Source organism: Pimephales promelas, chromosome 23 (assembly GCF_988280905.1).
Source record: "Pimephales promelas chromosome 23, fPimPro1.hap1.1, whole genome shotgun sequence".
In the NCBI taxonomy this organism is placed as follows: Eukaryota; Metazoa; Chordata; class Actinopteri; order Cypriniformes; family Leuciscidae; genus Pimephales; species Pimephales promelas.
In genome coordinates, this window is record NC_142791.1 from 5843125 (window position 1) to 5864439 (window position 21315).

The window sequence follows — 21315 nt, forward strand, 5'->3', positions numbered from 1 at the left end:
GCTAACCCAGACCTGAGGGTTATTGTTTTGGGTTTGCGTTGTATTGTGAGAAAGGGAGCAGTGGAAGTCTGTGTGATGCTGTCAATTCTCAACCGATGTGTGTGAGCGCAAATCCCTCGGTTTGATAAAAAAACAAAAGGAAATATCGAAGAAGTTTTGCCTCATTTTTATTTCTTAAGCTCTTTGAAAGATGGAATAATGAAGAGCACTGAAGCATGAATGAGCCGAAAGCATCATGGATGTCTTTGGAAAAGCTTTAATTTTCCACCTTTCTCTCCTTCCTTGTTTTTTTTTCCTTTTCGTCCAGGAAGATGGACCTGCCCCATCTTTATTCATGCCTTTTGCAGTGTGAAACAGAAGGAATGAAAAATGGGATGTAATAGAGAAATAGGAAAAGGCATTTTTTCCTTTCTTCCATTGACCCACCCTCATTACTGTTCATTGTGCCGGAGGAGGGACAGAAATGGAGCCTTATGGGAAAAAGAATGATCAATTTACCCATTCCATAATATCACCCTCCACACAAAATATTGCTGTATTTTTTCTTTTGTTTGTGGAGATATTTTCTACAATGGCTGTATCCCTGTTGTGTCTCTTGACTTTCAGAAGAGGAGTCAGACATGTGATTCTCTCTTTCTCTTGACACCTCTTGTTTCTTTCTTCACTTGTTGGTCTCCAAAACAGGGTTCCCACGGTCAATGGAAATATTAGGATAGGAACATTTTCTAATTGAGATTTTCAGGACTTTTTTCCTAGCAATGCCCTGCTCTGAGATTGCACATGTGGAACAGCTGGAAAAGTCGTGGAAGAGTTTGAATTGGTCATAAGGTGTTGGGGAAATCTGTTAGATGAACTCTATTCAAGTTTTAATTTTATTGCAGATGAAATCGCAGTTCATTTTCTGTGAGTGCACTGCTAATCCAGATTGTCAAATGTTGCATTAAGCTGTGCGCTTTTAATTTGTTCTTCTTGTAGGCATCTGTGCTGCTTTGTTCAGCTAATGCAGGATCAGATAAAGTGTCAAACAGCCTGTTTGTCAGGACTAAATGTTATACTTGTGGTCGTCTTGAGATCAGCAGTGTCGTTGCCACTTGACCTTCTCTTCTGGCGACAGACGTGTGAACCTGCTGCCCGTTCGACAGCTCTCTTGACGCACACTTCTTGATGTCTTTTTCACAAACACACATGCTGTTGTCTTTCTGCTGGCCTTCTTACAAACACAGTGGAGACCCACGGGATGCAGTAGTTTAAGCTTCTAAGACGCACACACACTTAAATATATTGGTCTGCGCTGGACCACAGAGCACCTGATTTAGATCTCGACTGGCACCCTGGCAATGGAGGTGTGAATCAGTGAACAGCAGGTCCAGTGAGACTTTAAAGGGGAGAGAGAGAGAGAGAGAGAGAGAGTGAAAGATGGCACAATCGCTTCTTTTGTATGTTGCACTTGAGGAACTTGTGTCTCAGAATATTTCAAGAACCAAAGGATTGGGCAATAATTCAGACTTTTGTCAAATATGAGACACAGCCTTGAGTCATAGGAGGCTTGGAAATTTTAAGATTCGCATTTCACTTAGTGGCTAGAGCTCCTGACCTCCTCATCATATTCTCTACTTTGTCTTAGATGTTAAGATCCTGTTTACACCTGGTATTACTTTTGAACGTGCATTTTAAATGCGTCTCTTGGCAAGTATCAAGCTGTTGGGTTTGTAAAAGCGCTATATAAAATAAATGCAGTCCATTTACCATTTTTACCATTTCTCTTGTGAAAACTTCTCACATTTTTTCAGTGTTTTGAGAGGATGTCTTTTAGATTTGAGTCAAGTGCTTGTATTAGCTGAACTTCACATGTGTTAAAGTAAGGAATATGCTCAGATCTGTGCATATAACAGGCTTTTCCCCACTATTCGGATAGATTTTTTTTAAAGCATCACATAGCTGTTGAAGTCCTTGTTATAGTGCAGTGATTAATTTACAGTTGAGCTGGCAGGCTGGGAATCTGCATCAGGGCGCATTAGCATTTACATTACAAATACAATGTGGTCACATGCTTCTTTTGACCAAGGCTGTACGATATAATCCTAATTGAGTTTCGATTATGAAAACTAAATAATTGTAAAATGAACGATTATTGTGTCATTGCTACATTTCGTGCACACCTTCCTTTCCTTCACAGCAGTGCGGTTTTGCTTCTCCCTTTGCCAAACTTAACATCCAAATCAGCCGAATAAGTGAGTCTTGTAAAATGCAGTCTACTGTCGCTAAACTGTGGGACGCAGATGATTTTAAATGGTGTCGTTAAAATCATGCAAAGAGCGTGCATGAGCAAAGTATACTGTGTAGGTGTGTGAACCTACACTGGTCTCACGGTTCGGTTCGATTGCGATTATGTCATTGATTCAGTTCCATTCGATATCACGATGCACCGCATCCTCAATTTTTAATTTTACTTTAAAGTGGCGTGTGCGTGCGTCTTCGTGTTTGTCTGTTCGGGAAGTCGCAGTGACAGAAACAGTGACATTCTAGTTTAAGTTTCAAGGGAGAATAGCCTGTTTATGCCATTTAAGAAAATGAAATTCTGTCAAATCCATTTTGTTTTAAAGAAATGTTCATTTAAAAGCAGCGCTCATTCATCAGTGTATAATGTTACCATTAGAGATGTGCGCATCAACCGTCGCTGAGTACGCTGTTGAAGGTGACGATCATCCATTTATAATCACGCGTAACAACACATAATACATTTTTTTAATTTGGCCATTTGGTGTGGATGCTTAAATCAGAGAAAATTATTGGGGTGGGTGGATGATTTGTATTTGGCTGCGGATTCGGGTGATGTTGGAGGTCATCTGCTTACTCTAAAGCAGTCAGACTCTGCCAGACGTTAACGGCTCGGGGTGAAAACGGCTAACGTGTTTTATTGAGTAGTGGCATTACCTCCTGCATATTCTATTTGTGCGTAACAGGAGCGCACACAGCGCGTGTCTTCTCCTGGTGGTGCTTACCAGGTTGTTCATAAAAGCCGAAATGTGTCCTGATGTAGGCTTTTAAAGAAGTTGGAGCATTTTTAATTGCTCGCACTCGCGTCTTACCTTCCTCTGCGATTGTATGCCACCACGACAAATGACGTCAGAAAAGCGTCAATACATTACAATCGGTTACTGAACCGATACCGAATGCAGACGAGGACGATGTATCGTAGAAACAATTAATTTCGACACCCCTAGTACTAGGGTTGGGTATCGAGAATCGAGTATCGATTGGAACCGGGACTAACTTTTCGTTTTTCCCTGAATCGTTCAAAAGTTAAAATTTCGATTCCTAGTTTCGATATTCACAGTCCGCCGAGCGGAAGAAGAAACCGCTGAACAACACCAACGAAGAAGCGTCTACCGGAAGTGTTGGCATAACCACGCGAGTCGAACATGAGTACCTTACATCGGCGATCCAAAGTGTGGCTTCACTTTTCCAAAAATAATGAAATCTCTGCAAAATGCTAAATTTGTGACAAAAGGAGTATTTTTACAGAAGGAGTATTTCCTTCAGAAAGGCCGTTGGTTAGCAAGGTTAGCTAAACTTTTTTGACCCTGCCTCTTAGAAGAATCGGAATCGAGAATCGTTAGGAACCAGAATCGGAACAAGGAATCGGAATCGGAATCAGAATCGTTCAAATTCAAACGATGCCAAACCCTACCTAGTACTGTGGGACTTGGATTCGCGCCTAAACGGTCAAATAGCCAACACACAAAATGTCAAAATGCCGTTTTGACAAGTGTCCTCGTAAACATGGTCTGTTATGTCTTAAGTAAATGTAAACAGTTGAGAAAGAAAACTCGTGTGTAACAGTATATTGGGTCTGTGCAGCCTAATAAATCTGCTGCACTCAAAAGTTAAAATCATCAATGTTCTTGAATGAATAAGTTTTGTAGCTTTAAGTATTAATCTATATTTAATGTATACAGTGAAGACTATGCATTGTTATACATTTGATTATTCAGTAATATGTATTATTGCACAATAACTCATTAATATGATATACTTTATTCAGTTTCAGTTACTTTATTCAGAAATGTTCAGTTTCTTTTGTGGGCTGTTTCAACCAGATTTACACCTGTAATCAGCACGGCCTACTTGTGATCACGTTAATACCGAGCATAAACTAATGGCGCTTTTCCATTACCAGTACCAGCTTGACACGACTCGGTTTGCTTTTCGTTCCGTTTTCCATTGCAGACAGTACCGCCACAAATAGTATCCGGTCGTCATAGCAACACCTTTTGTTCCTCGTTGCCCTATCAATCTCTCGCAGGATCCTCTCTTCGGCCACCAAACAAAGGAAAGTCTGCACCTCCTCGTTTGACCACGGCGTATTCTTCCGAGTTGCCATTATAATAGTAGTAAGTTTAGTAACTATCTCTGGCCAAACTTTTTTAAAATAGCGAGGTTCTTCTGGATACTCCATCTGGCGCGTACAATGATGACGCAGTGAATGGTGACGATTCTCTCTGACCAATCAGCAGTCGGCAATGTTTTCACGTAACATTTTAGTATCGCCGTAGCTCGCTCAGAACCTCGCCGGAGGTTGTAGAAAAAAAAAGTACCCGAAAGCAGGAACAGGTACAAATTTTACACCGTGGAAAACCAAACAAAGGCGAGTCAAGTCGAGCTGGTACCGTGTAGTGGAAAAGCACCATAAAAGACTGTCTTGGGTTGGTGTCTCTTCACATCTTTATCCCTCGATGTTTGTTCCCTCCTCTCATAGTTTACCCCCCTCATCAGATCTACCGCTTGTTAAAGTCTGAAAATTTTGCAGCAAGTGCCATTCCTGTCTGCTAACTAATCGCTCCCATCTCAAGGGAATAGCAAGTGAAGGAAGAGCTTGACGGATCCTCTGAATCCTTGTATTTAATCACAGAGCGAGTGGAGGAAAACATGGAGTGCTGTTTCTGAGATGTAATGAGACAGGAGGCCATTTGGCTGATGTTTGAGAGGGAACTTTTCCCGACTCTGAATGGAACGTGGGAGAGAACCAATCCCGGTGCTCCACTTGCTATGTGATGGAATGATCTGGAATAACCGAACTGCCATTGGAGTAAATGAGCATCTCCTCAGTAGACATGGCCCTCTATTTTTATGTAAATGTCCGATGGCCTCCCCTCCCCCTTCCTGCTCTCCGTTCCCGTCGGTGGCGCTTGCTGATGTCGGTTCTATCCAGGGGCATCCACAGAACGAGACATGAATAAGGTCTTTTCCCCTCCTCCTTTCTGTCTCTTTCTTTCCTTCCCCTCTGCTTTTCCTCTCTCTCCCTTTTTGCTTCCATCCTTCTCTTTTTTTTCCTTTCCTCTCTCTGATCTTTTTTGCATAGAAATTAAGGAGCTGTAGTCTGTCTGTAAGGGTAATTGCTGTAGGGCTCATTTCTTCCTCATTTTTCCTCCTCTGACACTCGTCTGCTACACTCTCTCGCTCCCTCCCCCGTCTGCCAGTCTCCCTGTGGTGCGAGTTGTGCTGGCAGCTTCTCTCTCTCTTTTCTTCCCACTCTCTCCTGTTCTCTCTCTCCCTCCTCTGGCTTTTTTTTCCGCGAGGGCTACCTGTTTACTGCATAGCTCAAAGACAGATGCTGGTGATACCCATTATGCTGAAGGCTGATGGGCTTTCAGGCTATGAAATTAAGGCTCATACCGACTTTTTTTTTAAGCGTTATGTTTAAATTTATGATGTGAGGAAAAAGGAGAGCAGTCTTTGTTATTTGAGTATTATCTTCCATATATTGGCTTGTAATGTAAAAATTTGTTAAAGGTAAAGTGTGTTTTCTGACCACCAGTTGCTCTGAACAGAATTACAATGAATGTTTTGTTTTTAAGAGGTTTCCCACTAAAATAGGATTGAGTTATTTTAGGTATTTATTATTTATTTGAATTGCCTATATACTTTTTTTAATCATTTTTGTGTTAATTATATTAATATTAGTGCTGGGCGGCATACCGGTGTTTATTTTTATTATGATATGAATTTTTAATATACCGCAATACCGGTCGGTATATGTCGCTTTAACAACGATCGGAATGCGGTGCGACACTGTTTGAGAGGATCACTTTTCACTGTTGCACGGTGGTGAGGCACAGCTGTACTATGTGTTACTAAGCGTGACGGTCAAGATGGATAGGTTAAACTATAACTGATAGCTGTCAAATTAATTTGCTCACGGTGACACCGATTTGACCGCAATAATAATAATAGCTAACTAACTATTTTTTTCCCCCGACCGAATGTGACCAAAACGGTTATAAAAATGCTGTCATTAAAAAAGGTTTCTTCAATGTATTGCTTGTTTTTTTCTGTTTATTACATTTCATGTTGTGACACTTCTATTCTCCCTGCAACGTCAGAGTGCTCAAAGCGTCAACAAGCTTCCCCGTACTTTTTGACAAGCGTACTTGACCGGGCGGCCAGAGCTTCTTTGACGCTCAAGTCGGCGGCGGTGTGAACGTACAGTTATGAAAAAAGAAAACCCGAGAATATCGCGGTTGCTGCGGTTACTTGCATTCATGTGAGGTTGGCCTATCAGTGCTACAATATTGCTGTTATCGAGACAGCCCTATTGTAAAGTGCTTGAATTTCAGTCTCAAAAGGTTGTACGAACCCCTGAGATGAATAAACATTTAACTATTTTTGCCACAATACCGTGGTTACAGTTAGCATTGCTACATTAAATCCATGGTGAATGTTGGTGATTTGTGGATTGAAAACTATAACTTACTATAACCCACTATAACCTACTATAACTTGTTTTTTCACGGCACAATGTTTCTCTTGGTTTAGACATCAGTGCTGTTTGATCTAATATGGTTTGTAACCGAATTCTGTGCTGAATTTTAATGCGTCCCACTAGATCTCACTGCAATGTTATTTATTCTGCAGTGTGTTCAAATGCTTTCTCACTGGATCTCCCAGCGCTGTGTAGTAACGGTTTCATGTGATCAAGATAATCCCGCCATTGAACCTGTTCTGAGCTCGCGCTGTGCTGTCTATTATTGTTTCTCACGAGTAATAAACGTTCCACACTGCGCACCTCAAACAATTAGCACGTTTCATTCCACTTGTGTCGTTTGATGTTTCTCATGTGCAACAGAAATGACAGCTCTTATCAGTTGGGAAACGTGGTGGTTGGATAACAATATTCTTGGTTAATTTTTAGCTTTTTGCTATGCTGGGCCACTGTAAAACTAGTACAGAAATGAAACGATGCACCTTTTAATACAAGTGTTAGTTGGGGCAGTAAGCCAAGTAATCCCAGGTTGACCTCTTGAGACTCCCTCCAACATAATTGACACAAGTTGTGATGAACACCCTTTATTAAGTATTTGTCCGGGTGTCACGTCGGCCATGACTCTTAGGCACACTTGTGGTGTGCTAGCAATTTGACTGGAACTGTTTGTCAGCCACATGAGCCATGCATTTAAGAGCAAGAATCTTCTACTGGCAAGCTGTGTGTAGTGTGAACCCTCGGGCCAAAGAGCTGAGCTGTTCAGAGAAAAGGTTCTTTGAAAACATGTTGGATCCCATCAACAGAGAGAGAACTGAGTGCTCTGGAGGAGATGATGTCTGCTTTTGCCTTCTTTGACATCACTGTGTGTCTGAAGATCTTTGGGGTGGTTGTGAGTAGGGGTGGGGAAAAAAATAGATTCTCGATGCATCGCGATGCGGACGTGGACGATCCTGAATCGATTCACAAATGTCAAAAAATCGATTTCAAAATTTTTTTTTTATATGTATTTATAATAACGTAATATTGACGGAACGCGAAAGACGGAACTCTGAAGCGCGGAAGTGCAGTGGCGGGACCGTCTGTGGCGTGCACATAACAGAGATGAGATGGCACGCGAGATCCAAACACTTTCCTTGTTAGGTTAAAAGCTGACGTGTGGAAATATTTTGGCTTCTGAAGTTGAAGGGGGAAAGGAGCTGGACAAGAGCAGCACTAGTTGTACGCTTTGTGGAATAAAACCAATGACGGAAACACGACAAATATGATAAGCCATATGACACCTTTCCAGCCAGAGGAGGAAAAACACTCGGCTGCACCAGTCGTTATATTATTTATTTACTACAAGTATGCTCCTAGTTCAAGCACACATTTATTTTCCTGGTCGTTCTTTGTAATGTTAATAAAATATATTGTGCATTAATTCTATATGGGTCATTAATTTGTACTTTTAAAGCAAATTATTTATAGTCACACACAAAAGATTCAGATAATCGATTTGTAACATTATAAATGTCTTGTACTTTAACTTTTGATCAACTTAATTTATCCTTGAGGAATAAAAGTATAGATTTCTTTTTTCTTTTGCCCAAAAAATTAAATAAAAATTCTTACCGACTCCAAACATTTGAACGGTATTGTTTAATGTTACAAAAGCTTTCTTTTTCAGATAAATGCTGTTCTTTTGAATTTCTGGGTGATTTTCTGAATTGGGTGCCCTTCAAGTCCCCCAAACTTGCTTCAAATATTTTCAATTGAAGGAAATCACAAAATACATTTTAATGCTGTCAATTAATAGAACCAGGTGCATTTGCATTATAATGCAACAAAATTGCTTTTGAAAAAAAATTTAAAGTTAATAAATGTAAAGATAATGAGTTGCCTAAGTAGTAGACAACAAGCATGTTTGCATGTCCTTACTAACCATCATTATATTTTCAATGAATATCAAACAAATAAAAAGTGCAATTAATACCAAAATGGTGCTGCTGCTAATATAATCATATGTTGATCTAGTGTATTTTCGTTTACTGTTGTGAAATGGAAAAAATCAATAATCGGTAATCGAGAATCGTTAATAATCGAAAATCGACTGTAATCGAATCGGGACTTCAATAATCGTAATCGAATCGAATCGGGAAATCAGACAGATTAAACACCCCTAGTTGTGAGTGAGATCATCCCAGCAATGTCGTTTGTAAATCCTCTGCTTGCTTTGACCTTTGACCCATTTCTGGAGAGCTTTGCCTCCAATAGGAAATGTCAGATACAAAAGGAAATAATACAAGTTCTTTTGCTTCAAAAGGTACGTTGTTGTCCTTCTCAATTTCCCTGACCCTCCTCTGTTTCCGCAACGCTTCCCAAGTTTTAAACAGACTTCAGATACCGTAACAGTCAAGCAGTGTGATCAGACAATCACACATTGTGCCAGATGCCTACCAGAAAACGGCATGGGTCTTGTACAGACACATTCTGTTTAGTGCTAAAAAGACATTTCTAGGTCACCTGAAATTGGTTTTTATTTCATTTGCTTTATTGAAGAAGGATTTGGGTTGATTTACACTGCTGGTGGTTAGCTGCCTGGCATAACGTGCAAACCTCCTTTTTGTTCTTCTCACCGTTTGTGAGGTCGTGATTTGTATTATTTTTTTTTTCCTGGTAATTTTGTTGTGCTATTTGATAATTTAAGGGCTTTGTTGCAAGAGTGTGTGTTATTTCTATAATGACAGGGCTTTGTTTGTTTTCGTTAAAATGTGCGATTGCAGTTCTCAATAACAATCTATTTTATACCTTTACCGGTAGTGCTGGCAAACATCAGTTTACATAGTACTTGAAAGTAGCTTTTGTTTGGCTTAATGGTCAAGACCAGCAGATATTGCAAAATGCGTCAGTGATGTAATGTTTTTAGATTTAAAGAAACCTGGTTTAAACAGTTTTTTGGTGGTTTTGGATAGTGTTTATGATATGCATTTTTAGTAGGGATTAGGTGTGTAAAGGTTCAAATTACTCAGTTCGGTTTTTATCACAGTTTTAGTAGTTGTCTTATTTATTTATTTTTTAATGTAGGAGAATCGTGATCTTCATTTTACAAACACACACCAACCCCCCCCCCCCCCCAAAAAAAAAAAAACAAACATAAAAAACAATCAAAAGCGTGCTTTCACTTTAATTGAGTGTGAGCAGCTCAGCAAAAATAGACTCGCGCAGAAACTCCCGCTTTACTGCTGCTCACGCGACTCTCCTGCTTGACGCTCACTCGCTGCTCCTTTACAATTTTTAATTACATATATACAGTACTTTTCTACTATTTTAAATTAGTAAGCAAAATGTACTAAGCGTGAAACTTAGTGTTATAGTTATTTAAATTATTGGACTATTGCTTGATGTTGTAATGTAGCGTTACAGGCAGAATGAGCTTCAACACTGTTCACACCGGACGCTATTAATGCTCATTAATGCACGGCCATCAATGCTCGCGTCGCAACAGCTGTTTACCCTGGATGTGAAAAAGCGCCCCTTAAAAAACAGAATGGGGCATTAGTTTACTGTCGGAGATTTGTTGCTCGCGCAACGCTTTTTAATCAATATTTCATCAACCAATTGCCTGGATTTAATAAATAAGTAGTAAATATATAGCAGACATAATGGATAATCCCGCAATGGAGGCGCCAACGCATGAACTGGAGCTCGTTTCATAAATAAACCTCAGCCTGAGAAATATGTCTATATTGAAATGTGTACTTTTAAACCAAACAATTCAAAACGAAAGACAGCCTGCTCTGCTGTAATCCATATGAAATGTGCATTTGTCTCTGGCGTGGTCACTGAAGATCGCGAGTCAGCGTTGTCAACTTTGCAGCGACACTGACTGAAAACACTTGTTTATTAATAAACAATAAAAATGTCTCCTTGCTACATTTGATGTATTCACAATCATTACTTTTGCCAGTTCTTTGTGACAGCTTTTAGGTGCTATTGGAAGCGCCACCCTTACATGAAGCACTGCACATGCGTTTTTTTAAAAATATGAATTTATCGCCCTTCATGAATGCCGTTACCAACAGTTAGTGAAATGCCTAATATCGTCCCGCCGATATGTCGGTTTGGCTTTAGTATCTATGCTATTGGCTGTAATCGTTATTGATAATTTTCTTCAGTAATCTGTCTCTAAAATGCACTTACAATTTTCTGCGAGTGCAGTTTGCTGCTTGTGTTGTGTCTGTGCTACTGAAACTATGGTGTGGTCAGACTTGTTCACCCTATCCTGATGATGCATTGGCTTTTGTTCTTAATTCCCCAAACCAGAGACAAGAGGTAGCCCTGCCTCCTCCTTCCTCCATCTTTATGCTTCTCTTTCCTTAGCGTTTCTCTCTCTCATGCTGTGCTCTCCTGTCATCTTTGGAAATAGTCATTAATTAGTAATTGAAGCTATCCGGTCCTTGTATGGCTCTGCACTCAAAATCAGAGAAAAGGAACAAATTAGAGCGAGCGAGAAAGAAAAAAAAAGCCAAGGACACAAGGAGAAGAGAAAGGAGGTGCATATAGAAAGAGTGGGAAGACTGCTTACAGCAGAGAATGAAGATAAGGTAGACAGAATTTAAGAAAGATGGAGAGAAGGAGACAACAGAAAAAAAGCAGGAAGAAAGAGAAGAGGCTCTTGTAGCGCACATCTCTGGCTCTTCCCTGGTCTGGCGCAATCCCCCGGGGCCAATGGTTGAGCAGACATTAATCTCTCAGTTTAATGACCCTACAGCTGATCTAATGACTCCTGCATAGGAACCTGTGGCTGTAGGGAGCATCGCTACACTAAGGAGCAGGGCTCACTGTGCTGCTATTATGAGCCCATGTGTGTCTGAGGCATGATAATATTGGACTGCTGGTGTACTGAATAATACTGGGAACTGCTGAAAAGACCAGCATGTTCTGGCCTCCAAGTTGTGGTCAGGTTAGGGCACAGCTCTGAATTTCTCTTATTGTCTCTACACCTGGAATTCATATATTTGCCATAATTTACAGTTTATATTGTAAATGTGTAAACAGCGCTGTGAAATATAATCGTTTTTGCAATGCTGATGTGAATGATTTTGGATCAACGCATAAAAACCAAAGAATCGATAATTTTTTTGGAAGTGTAATTAAATTGGCCTATAATATATATTAATGTTCTATATGTTATTTTATTTTAAGTAAAGTAGGCTGCTCTATAAATAAAAAGTTACGTATGTCTTGAGGAAGCAAAGCAATTACATCTGATATTATCTCTTACTGTATTTACCTTGCTTTACCTTGAGTTTCTTATCCTATTTTTTTGAGATACATGTATCCCCTGTGATCTTTGTTCAGTAAAGAAAATAAAAATAAATTGCGTCTGATGTTTCGGTTTTTACAAAAAGAACATGTATCTGAAAATAAAGTGCAGGATGTGCTTTGTTAAAGCTGCAGTCCGGCGTTTTTCCTCTTTTTCGCCATCTATGTAAGTATGTATACGTGTAATTTGTATTTTTTTGATGCTGACATGGCATTAAATAAAACTATACTGTACTGTATCACATTGAATATTTTTTAGTATCAAATTGGTAAGATTCACACCTAAGTGTAAATATAATAATTTTATTATACGTTTATTTTTATATTCATGTGATTCACTCAAACTTGTAATAATAATAACAACAATTTTTATTGTTATTGGTTTTTAACCTGGTACTCTCATATGCACTTATATCCACCCATGCTTAACTTGGCTGGACTGTGTGAACCAGGTGGTTTGTGTTTTTCGAGTGCTATATTGTTCTGAGTCCAGACGGCGATTCAGTTGTTTCCCTTGATAGCTTGAACTTTTTTTTTAGAAAAAAAAAAATAAACACTGTCTCTGTGTCTAAAAATCAGTGTCTTACCCTTACATAACAAACACAGCCCGTGTCAGTCCAACAATACTCATGTCACACTCACAACTCCAATTCCATTCATGTAAAGAGCCTGCATCATTTATGCGTTTATTTATTATGGCTTAATGTGTTTATTTTGCAGGGGTGTTATGTTTTGTAGTCTTTTGAGCACATGGGTCTTTGTAAGTCAGCTATCTTCCTCTCTTTGTGTCTCGCTCTCTGTGGGTAGTGGTTAGACCATAAGATACAAGGTCATAGGGAACGCTTGATAGAAACCAGGTGCCTCATCCCCACAGTAGAAATAGTGAACATGATGGTTTGGTTTAAAGGAGGAATGAAATGCCGTTGACACACAACAGTAGATTTTACGGCAGCTGTTTATATAAAAAAGTTAGATGATGATTTGCCTTTATTGAATGTGGAAGTGACAGTGATGCCTTCATTGTTGTTTTTTTTCATCATCTTAATGCCATCCTTACATACAGTGTCACAATCTGGGAAAACACTGGACGTGTTGCCTATAGCTGAGATTTAAGTATCGTATGGTGTTTTTGAGTTTCATATTAAAAGCACCGTATATAGTGTTTTTGCGTAGTTTGAATTAGGGATGTGCGATTAACTGGTAGAAATTTGTCAGTGTGGTGTTGCAGTGCTGGGCTGTTACGAAACAGTTTGTTATACTATCGATTATGGAATTTTAAATCAGATTACAGGAGAAACATCATGAATGTAATTTAATCGACACTTTAAAAGTTCCTATTTCAACATCCTAATGAAGAGAATATGCTTAAATGTATTAGTTGTCAGTATAAGTCAAGCTTTTCTTGCGATTTTGCTGCCCATCATTTGTACAGCTACTTTTCATACACGAGAAGTGCGTTCAAACTAGGGGTGTCACGATTCTCTAAATCCTCAATTCGATTATATTTTTCTGCACATTACATGTCACACAATGCCGATGTTGTTAACATTAACAATTTGAGAACAAAGTATCATTTGCACGGTTATGCGTGATAAGTGATTTTTAGATTTAATTAGCGCGATTTTCTGCAATGTCAGAACCAGAACAAAAGTGGATGTTTCTTACTAGTTCAGATGACATTTCCGGTGATAATTCTTATGATGGTCACACTTTTCAAAAGAATAATCTGTGATTCTGAATGCCAGTATCGACACAGGTGCAGTGATTGACAGCTGCACACTCTCCTCAATGTGTTCATACGTGCTGTGCCGTGTCGAACTACAACTCACGTAAAGTTGATAATTCTGCGAATGACTGCAAGTGCAGATTTAAAACAGAGATGGCGACAAAGAGGAAAAAATTCGGACTGCTTTAATGAAATTAACCTTTGAGCACATTCCTAGTAAAAAGATCAATGCCTTTTTTTTGTGACTTTTTAGATGTGGCATGAATCTGGACTCTGAGGTTAATGTTTCTTACCTTGAATAATTCTGTCAAGAGGGTGTATCTGTGTATAGGTGAAAAGTAGCTGGCCCTGTACTTAGGCTATTAAAAGATGCATGAGGCAGCCAAAACCACCTCATTTTCTCTTTCATTCTCTGCCTCTCTCTGCTTTGACAAAAGACAAGGTGTTTCATTGTTGCCAAGCTGGTAGTCAAATCAATGACATCCTTTAAAAGTGAATTGTGCTACTAGCTGCCTTTTCAGGAGACATCAATGAATTATAGATTTGCCTTCTGGACTGATTCCAGTTCTTCAGCTGCGTTCAGTCTGCACTTATTTCACTGCATGTAGACAAACTCTGATTTAATGATCTTATGATTTGGCCAACAATGAATCTACTACACTAATTGTGTGGGAATGTGGTAAAATGGTTAATGCAGACCTAAATATGAACTATGGGTGTAACGGTTCTCTGTAAAAATTGTGATGTTCTCCACCCACAGTTCGGCATGCATAGCAGCAATGCGGAACAAACGCACAATATCGGATATTGATCGGCCTCGTCTGATCGATGCCAGATCCCGCAAAAATGGCAGGATCGAAGCCGATCCCGATCCTGAGTATCGGATCGTGACATCCCTAATGAAAAGCAGTGGGCTTATTAAACAATGCTTAGAGAGCATTTGTGTGTGATTTGAGTTAAACTTAAAGAGAATGACCTGTTTAGTTGGCTCTAAGTTCATTAAAACCACTATTTCAAAAGCTGAACTGATTTTCTTGTTTTATATTATAGTAAGAATATGTATAACTCAATGTTTTAACTAATTGAAAAAGATGAATAACCGTTCCAGACTTACTGATAAGCCAGCAAAATAATTGACGATTAGTCGATTAATCGTTCTAATAATCGTTAGATTAATCGATTATCAAAATAATCGTTTGTTGCAGCTCTAGTGTGTTTATTTGTTGTTGTTTTTTTTTTTATCTGTGCCACTCCTCAAAACAGTTTTTCTAAACTACTCCTAAACTATCTAAACTACTCCTAAACTATCTACACCACTCCTAAACTACTCTCAAAATCTACTCAAACTACTAATAATTTCTCTCTCTCTATATATATATATAATGTAAATATGTCTCTCTTTGTCTACTCCGTAAATCTCCTGCCTTTCACTTTCGCGTCTTTGCTCAGTTGGCTCCTCCTTCACTCTGTAAAATGTGTAGCCTGAAGAGCAAAATCAGCAGATTCACACATTTTTCTCCGTTTTGTTTTATGACAAAAAACGACAAAGTTATTAGAATAAATGCAACGTCTGTCACATAACGTCTTGCGTTCTTTTACTAACGCGTCAATATACGCGTACATTTCTTTTTATATAAAGTTTAAATGATCATATCTCTGTTTTTACTTGGTCTATCAACACAAAACAAAAAGTAAAATAGAGTTTCAAGTCAGCACTTTCGACAGTGGACATCAGCGTTCAGTGTGACTTTGTTTTTATGCTTCAACGTCTTAAACTGGATATGTGACTTGATCACGCCGGCATGATTGGCGACTAAACTCATTTAAGCCTTGCCAATTTTAAAATTTGAGCGCAAGTGTTGTGAGAAGATTTGTGCACTGAACACATCTGAACAAACACAAGGAAAGCGGCCTGTCAGTTAGCGTATATTCAATATAATCAAATATTGAGTTCTCCAAGTCTTCAAGTCTTGCTTGAATAGAAGAATTCACTCAAAAATTGTCAACATGCCTCTTGGTGAGTATCCTAGCAAGCATCGTAGGTTATGTAAGTGAACATAAACAGTTGAGAAAGACAACACGTTTATAGGTATCAGTTTACTGGATCTGGCATTTTGTCTTATATAGATAGCAGGAATAAAAGGCTACTGTCACTTTTTTAATGTTAATCAAACAACAAAAGACAAGAAAGACAATAATGATTAATTTTTATTTAATTTATACAGTAAAAGCACTGTTTATTTTATTTGTATCTTTGCTCTATTGTAATTTTTGATTATTTGTTCTTATTTTCTTTATTTTAATTTGATGGTTGTCCTTTTGTCCCTGACCATAGCACATACCAAACCGTGGAAAAAAAAAAGCCAACTAGGGCATTTTAATGAATGATTCAATGACAAACACTCTTTTTTAAACACTCACTTGTCTGAACTCCTGGCATACTGATAAACCAATACATACAATTGTCAAAATAATTTTTAAAAGAGCACTTACTCTTATATTCATCTGTTTGTTTATACCCAAACTAAAGAGTTTTATCCCAGTAAACTTTTATCCCCTATTATTTAAATGTTTGTAACCCAAATAATGATAATGTGTGGCAAAAACACTCTTTGTTTGTGTAGCTGCTTCATACTGTACATTTACATTCTCTTTCCGGGTCAGCGGCAGCGCAAACTTGGTTTTGAATGTTGCAGTGTGATGATCGTACTTCCAGAGGTTAACCAAAGTCCTTGTTATAAACAGTTTCACGTCGCAAGCGTCAGCGGAGTGTGACCAGCAGGTGTTTTGTCACTGCCCATATCAATGAACGAGAGCGTTCACATCACATCGCCGTCCGTGCTTGTGGACGGCGACCTCCTCGTGCACTAGCACGGAGCAGAGGGACCGTTTTCAATGCTTTATATTCAAGCGCGAGCGTGAAGCTCAACTTCCATGGGAATTGAAAACGCTCGCTCTCCGCTTGCTTCGCACCAGTGGACACTTGTCATTCATTAACACAGGCAGCAGCAAAATACTTGCCGTTCATCTGAAACGTAATCATCAGGCGTAAAAGACAGCTGAATTGTGGTCATTTAGGAATAAGATCGCGTGGGTGTTTGAATAGAGAATGAGATACCGATCTTTTAACAATTAACCGTGCAGCTCTTAACCGAACCGTTACACCCCTAGTGTGTACAGAACTATTACTGATAGCTGATGACTTGATCAAAGTATCCACCAACTGCAGTATCTTTTATTTAAACAGGTACAGTATCTGCGTTATAAATATACACGAGTGCATGCCATGACCAGAAAGAGGGTTGCACATAAGAACACTCTGTTGCGATTGGTTAGGAAGATATGTTCAGCTCCTTTTTACCTGCAAATGATCAAGTGCTTTTGTGTTGTCACCTTAACTTAATGTGTGTCTAATTTATAACACTGGGGCAATTATGTTGTCTCAGACGTCTGCGGTGTTGGGGAATCCTATCTGAGCTGTTTGTTACTGTTTTATCAAGTGGATTTGTTGTGTATCCATCTGCAGACCTGCGGGCGGGCAAGTGTGGGTGGGTGGTGTAATGCGTGCAGCCTCTGGGTGCTCATGGGAGCTGTGCTGCACAGAGACATGTTTGAAAGGAGCTTAAGAGCTGCCAGGTTTAAGCAGTGACTCCTAATGAGATTACTGAAGCATAGAGGCCACTGCCGAACGTGATCCAGAAACAAACCAGCGCTCAGATTTACAGCCCTGTTGGACCCCGTACCTGGAAGTCTAGTCTGTGCAAGGCAAGATGGCATTTGCTAGAATCAGTGCATCAGATTAATTAACTCAAATCAAACATAAATAAATAAATCTAGCAGAATCCTGCATTGCTTTAAAAGTTACTAGGGCTTCAGAAATCTTTTGTTTTATTTAATTTTTTTATTCTGCAGGTGCATTGGTCTCTTTTAAATTCAATTAATGCCCCAAGCTTTTGATTGACTTAAAATCAGCAGGAGCTCTGGATTGTTTTAAGTACAGCTGGTGTGTTCAGAAAGGATAGAAACTGTAGGAAAGCGAACCTTTTATGTTATACATTTTTTCTTCTGTAGTTAAAGAGAGAGATGTGACCTGAAACTTCCAGAATGAATTTAGTATGGTGCAGATATGCAGCCTCAGCATTGTAGAGTGATCTTGTTTTTCTTCTGGTCAGTTATTGTATTAGTGAGTATAGTATAAGTAATGAGTAAGTGTAGTGAATAATTTTTTGAAGTTGTAGATCTGCCTCTTTTTTGTTCTGTCATTCACTTCTGCAAATTCCTTTTACTTACGAGCATTACATCAGATGTTTATAGTCGGTAGCTGGCTGGTGACCGAGCCTCTGTGTGTTTGTCCTCTCCACAGGAGAGGATGACGGCGTGTGGGAGAGCGGTCTGTCCTACGAATGTCGAACTCTTCTCTTCAAGGCCATTCACAACCTGCTGGAGCGCTGTCTGATGAACCGCAGTTTCGTACGCATTGGAAAATGGTTCGTTAAACCCTACGAAAAGGATGAGAAGCCCATAAACAAGAGGTAAGAAAAGTTATATTTCTGTTCAGATGTTCTTATCTTTTATCTGTGTATGATCATGTTTTGATCATAGCTTTGATGGAGATTTGAGGAGGTAAATCACTCTTTTGTGCAGTGGGCTACCAAGTTTACAATTTGCATTATCCATTGTTAGGGGATTTAAACGTGGTGGCCTCAAATCAACCATACGTCCTTCCCATGCCTAACACCAAAACGTGAATATCATTGCTATCAATGCATATTCACACACCATCTCAGTCTATCCAGAGATTGTTAATTGCAAAAATACTTGCGCTCCGAATCTATAAATATATACTGTATACTGTACGCTCTTGTGTGTTTGTGTACATTAGCTTCTTGGCGGGTTTCTTGCAGGCGTGCAAGTGCTCTGTCTCCAGCGCTGGATTTCTCCTTGTCAGCATCTGTGGTCTTTGATAAGAAACTGAGACGACGTGTGTAGAGGTGGAAAAAAAGAGAGCAGCTTGGCTTTTCTCTGCCCTCTGCCACAGTTCTCTCCTCACAGCGTCATTTATTTGCACTCTTCTCTTATCGTGCTCAAGGTCATTTATACACTCTATTAGCACAGCCAGACAGCTTTCAAGTAGGTTCAAAACAGTGTTTTTTTTTCCCATACAGCAAATCACCGGAAAGGTTGATAGTCTTCAAGTTCAAAGCAAGATATGTATTTGAGGCATTGTTTAGTACTGAAATTAATATTGTAATACTAGAGACATTGAATTTTGAAAGATCAGAGTCTGTTGGTTAAACATGGTTAAGACACACATTCCTTTGAAATCTGTTTAGGTTGTGTCTCTAACTGTGTCTGTTTCATAGCGCTGTCTGTCTCCTAATCACTGTAAAGTGACAGAAAAAAAGGAACAACCACATTTCCTCCTTTAGCTCAACCTTTTTCACTTATACAGACACTTTCCTTCCCTCTTTCTATTAGTAGTTTCATTTAGATGGCATTTTGAAGATTAAGCAGTCTTATAGATTCAGTTAAGACTCATTTAATTATTATTATTTTTTACCTCTAGCATTTGTAACCAAATTATTACGACCATGCTCGACGTGCTGAACACGGCTTACTTACTCATTAATTATTAATTGAAAACTTGCATATTTACTATATACTTTTAACTCTTTGTTCCCCTCTCTTATCGTAAACTGATAAAATGTATAGATGTTACGCCTCATTCGCGCCGCAGGACCTCTAGACACACATAAACGTGTCTTTACATTGACTTAAAATGATTCTCTGCTCTATTGGCGTTTGATGTGAATGCACCATTAGAAGCAGAGGTATGGTGGAATTTGTATGTAGATCTTGTAACACATTTGCTGGGATGAGCTCTGTAATGTTCCTTTCATTCGTCAACTGAAAACAGGATAGCCTGATCGATTCTTGGGATTTAAGATTCGATATCCGTTCGTAAAAATTGATTAAAATCGAGAAATCAATATTTTTTTACCCAGCCTGTGTATTTTTTATATATATATATATATATATATATATATATATATAATTTTTTTCTGATGAATTTGTTGATGAATTTAATGTTCATCAAACTTCACTTTTGATCAATTTGATCCATGCTTGTTGAATAAAAGTATTAGTTTATTATAATAAATCATACGGCTGCTAAACTTTTGCATGATTGTGTACATTCCAAGACGGACCTTAAAGGTGCTGTAGGTGATTTTCTGCATTTTTTTTTTTGTTTGTTTTTTTGTTACGCTAGTAACGTCTAGTGTGTAATCAGTTCTGCTTTTGGTACTTGAGAATTTCAGTTTTGGTACTGGAGAATTTTATTGCTATATAAACGTAGTCTTGGAAATTGAATTTTACCAACTATTTCTAAATCGCTATGAATCGCAGAAACTGATGAATTCCCGCACTGTAATAAATCCAACAGACAGAAATATCTGAACTGCGGCCCAAACACGGCGTCCATCTCACGTTACAGATAAAGATCTTTTTCTTTCTTTTTTTTTTAAATGACAAAACAAACTCACTTACACATTTGAGAATCGGAATATGAGAATGGTAAGAATCATGAAATGGTAAGCAAGTTAATATTTTGAAATAAAAGCGCTAAATCTGCAATAAAGCGCTATTTTGGCTGTGGTGAATCACTTGCCAACAAAGCATAACGCGTCACCATGGAAACGGGGGTGGAGGGGGGTGGGGCGATCGTGATGTCGTGATGTCATCGATGATATAGTCCATCGGCCCAACCCTAATCGCTATAATATTAAGACATTTGTCTGATGCGTTGTCGGCTATTCACAATCCAGAAGAGAGATTTCTCTCGTGTCGGAGTCTGTGCCTCTCGCACGCTACAGCGCACACAACACGGAAGCCCTGCTTAATTAGTGACAGTGGCGGAGAGAACTAAACCTACAAAAGTGTGGTTACACTTGACTAAAGTCGATACAGTCAATGCTCATTGCCACAGGTGGGACAAGACTTTTGCTTGTAAGTGCGGAAGGAGCAATCTGTCCAAACATCTCTCAAAAGTGCATCAACCAACGACTCTGATAAGAGAAGACTGGAGTAATGGCAACTTTGCCACCAGAAGAAGACATTACAAAAAAAAAAAAAAATCACAATATTACTGGTTTTACTGTATTTTTGTAATATTTTGTAATATGTTGCATTTTATGTTTTTCACTTCTTTCCACTGACTGTTTAGATTAGGTAAAGTGTGTTTAAGGAGTGTATCCATACTCGCAGCACACACATACACACTTGTATTCTCTTTTGAGGGATTACCTCAGTAAACCTGTTAGACTTCAGGTCTGTGTTGTCCCCACCTTTGCTTATCCTGACGCCCGCCCTCTAAATCCTTCCGCACGGAAAACACAGACAGCCTCTGCAGCGCCACTGGCTTCCTCTCCCTCTCTCTCTCTCTCTCTCTCTCTCTCCCCGCAGGTTTTTAAAAAAAGAATTCCAGCTTGTGAATAGACCCAAACCCTTCCTGTTCTCTTCT

The 21315-nt window shown here is 39.0% G+C and overlaps 1 protein-coding gene across 1 annotated transcript in view; it reads left to right on the forward strand.

Annotated features, from left to right (window-relative positions):
- med13a (mediator complex subunit 13a) overlaps positions 1-21315 on the forward strand; it is a 75911-nt gene that overhangs the window by 7437 nt on the left and 47159 nt on the right. Inside the window, exon 3 of the mRNA XM_039676082.2 lies at positions 18157-18325. Coding sequence (XP_039532016.2) covers positions 18157-18325 — 169 coding nt within the window. The remainder of the gene's footprint in view (positions 1-18156; positions 18326-21315) is intronic.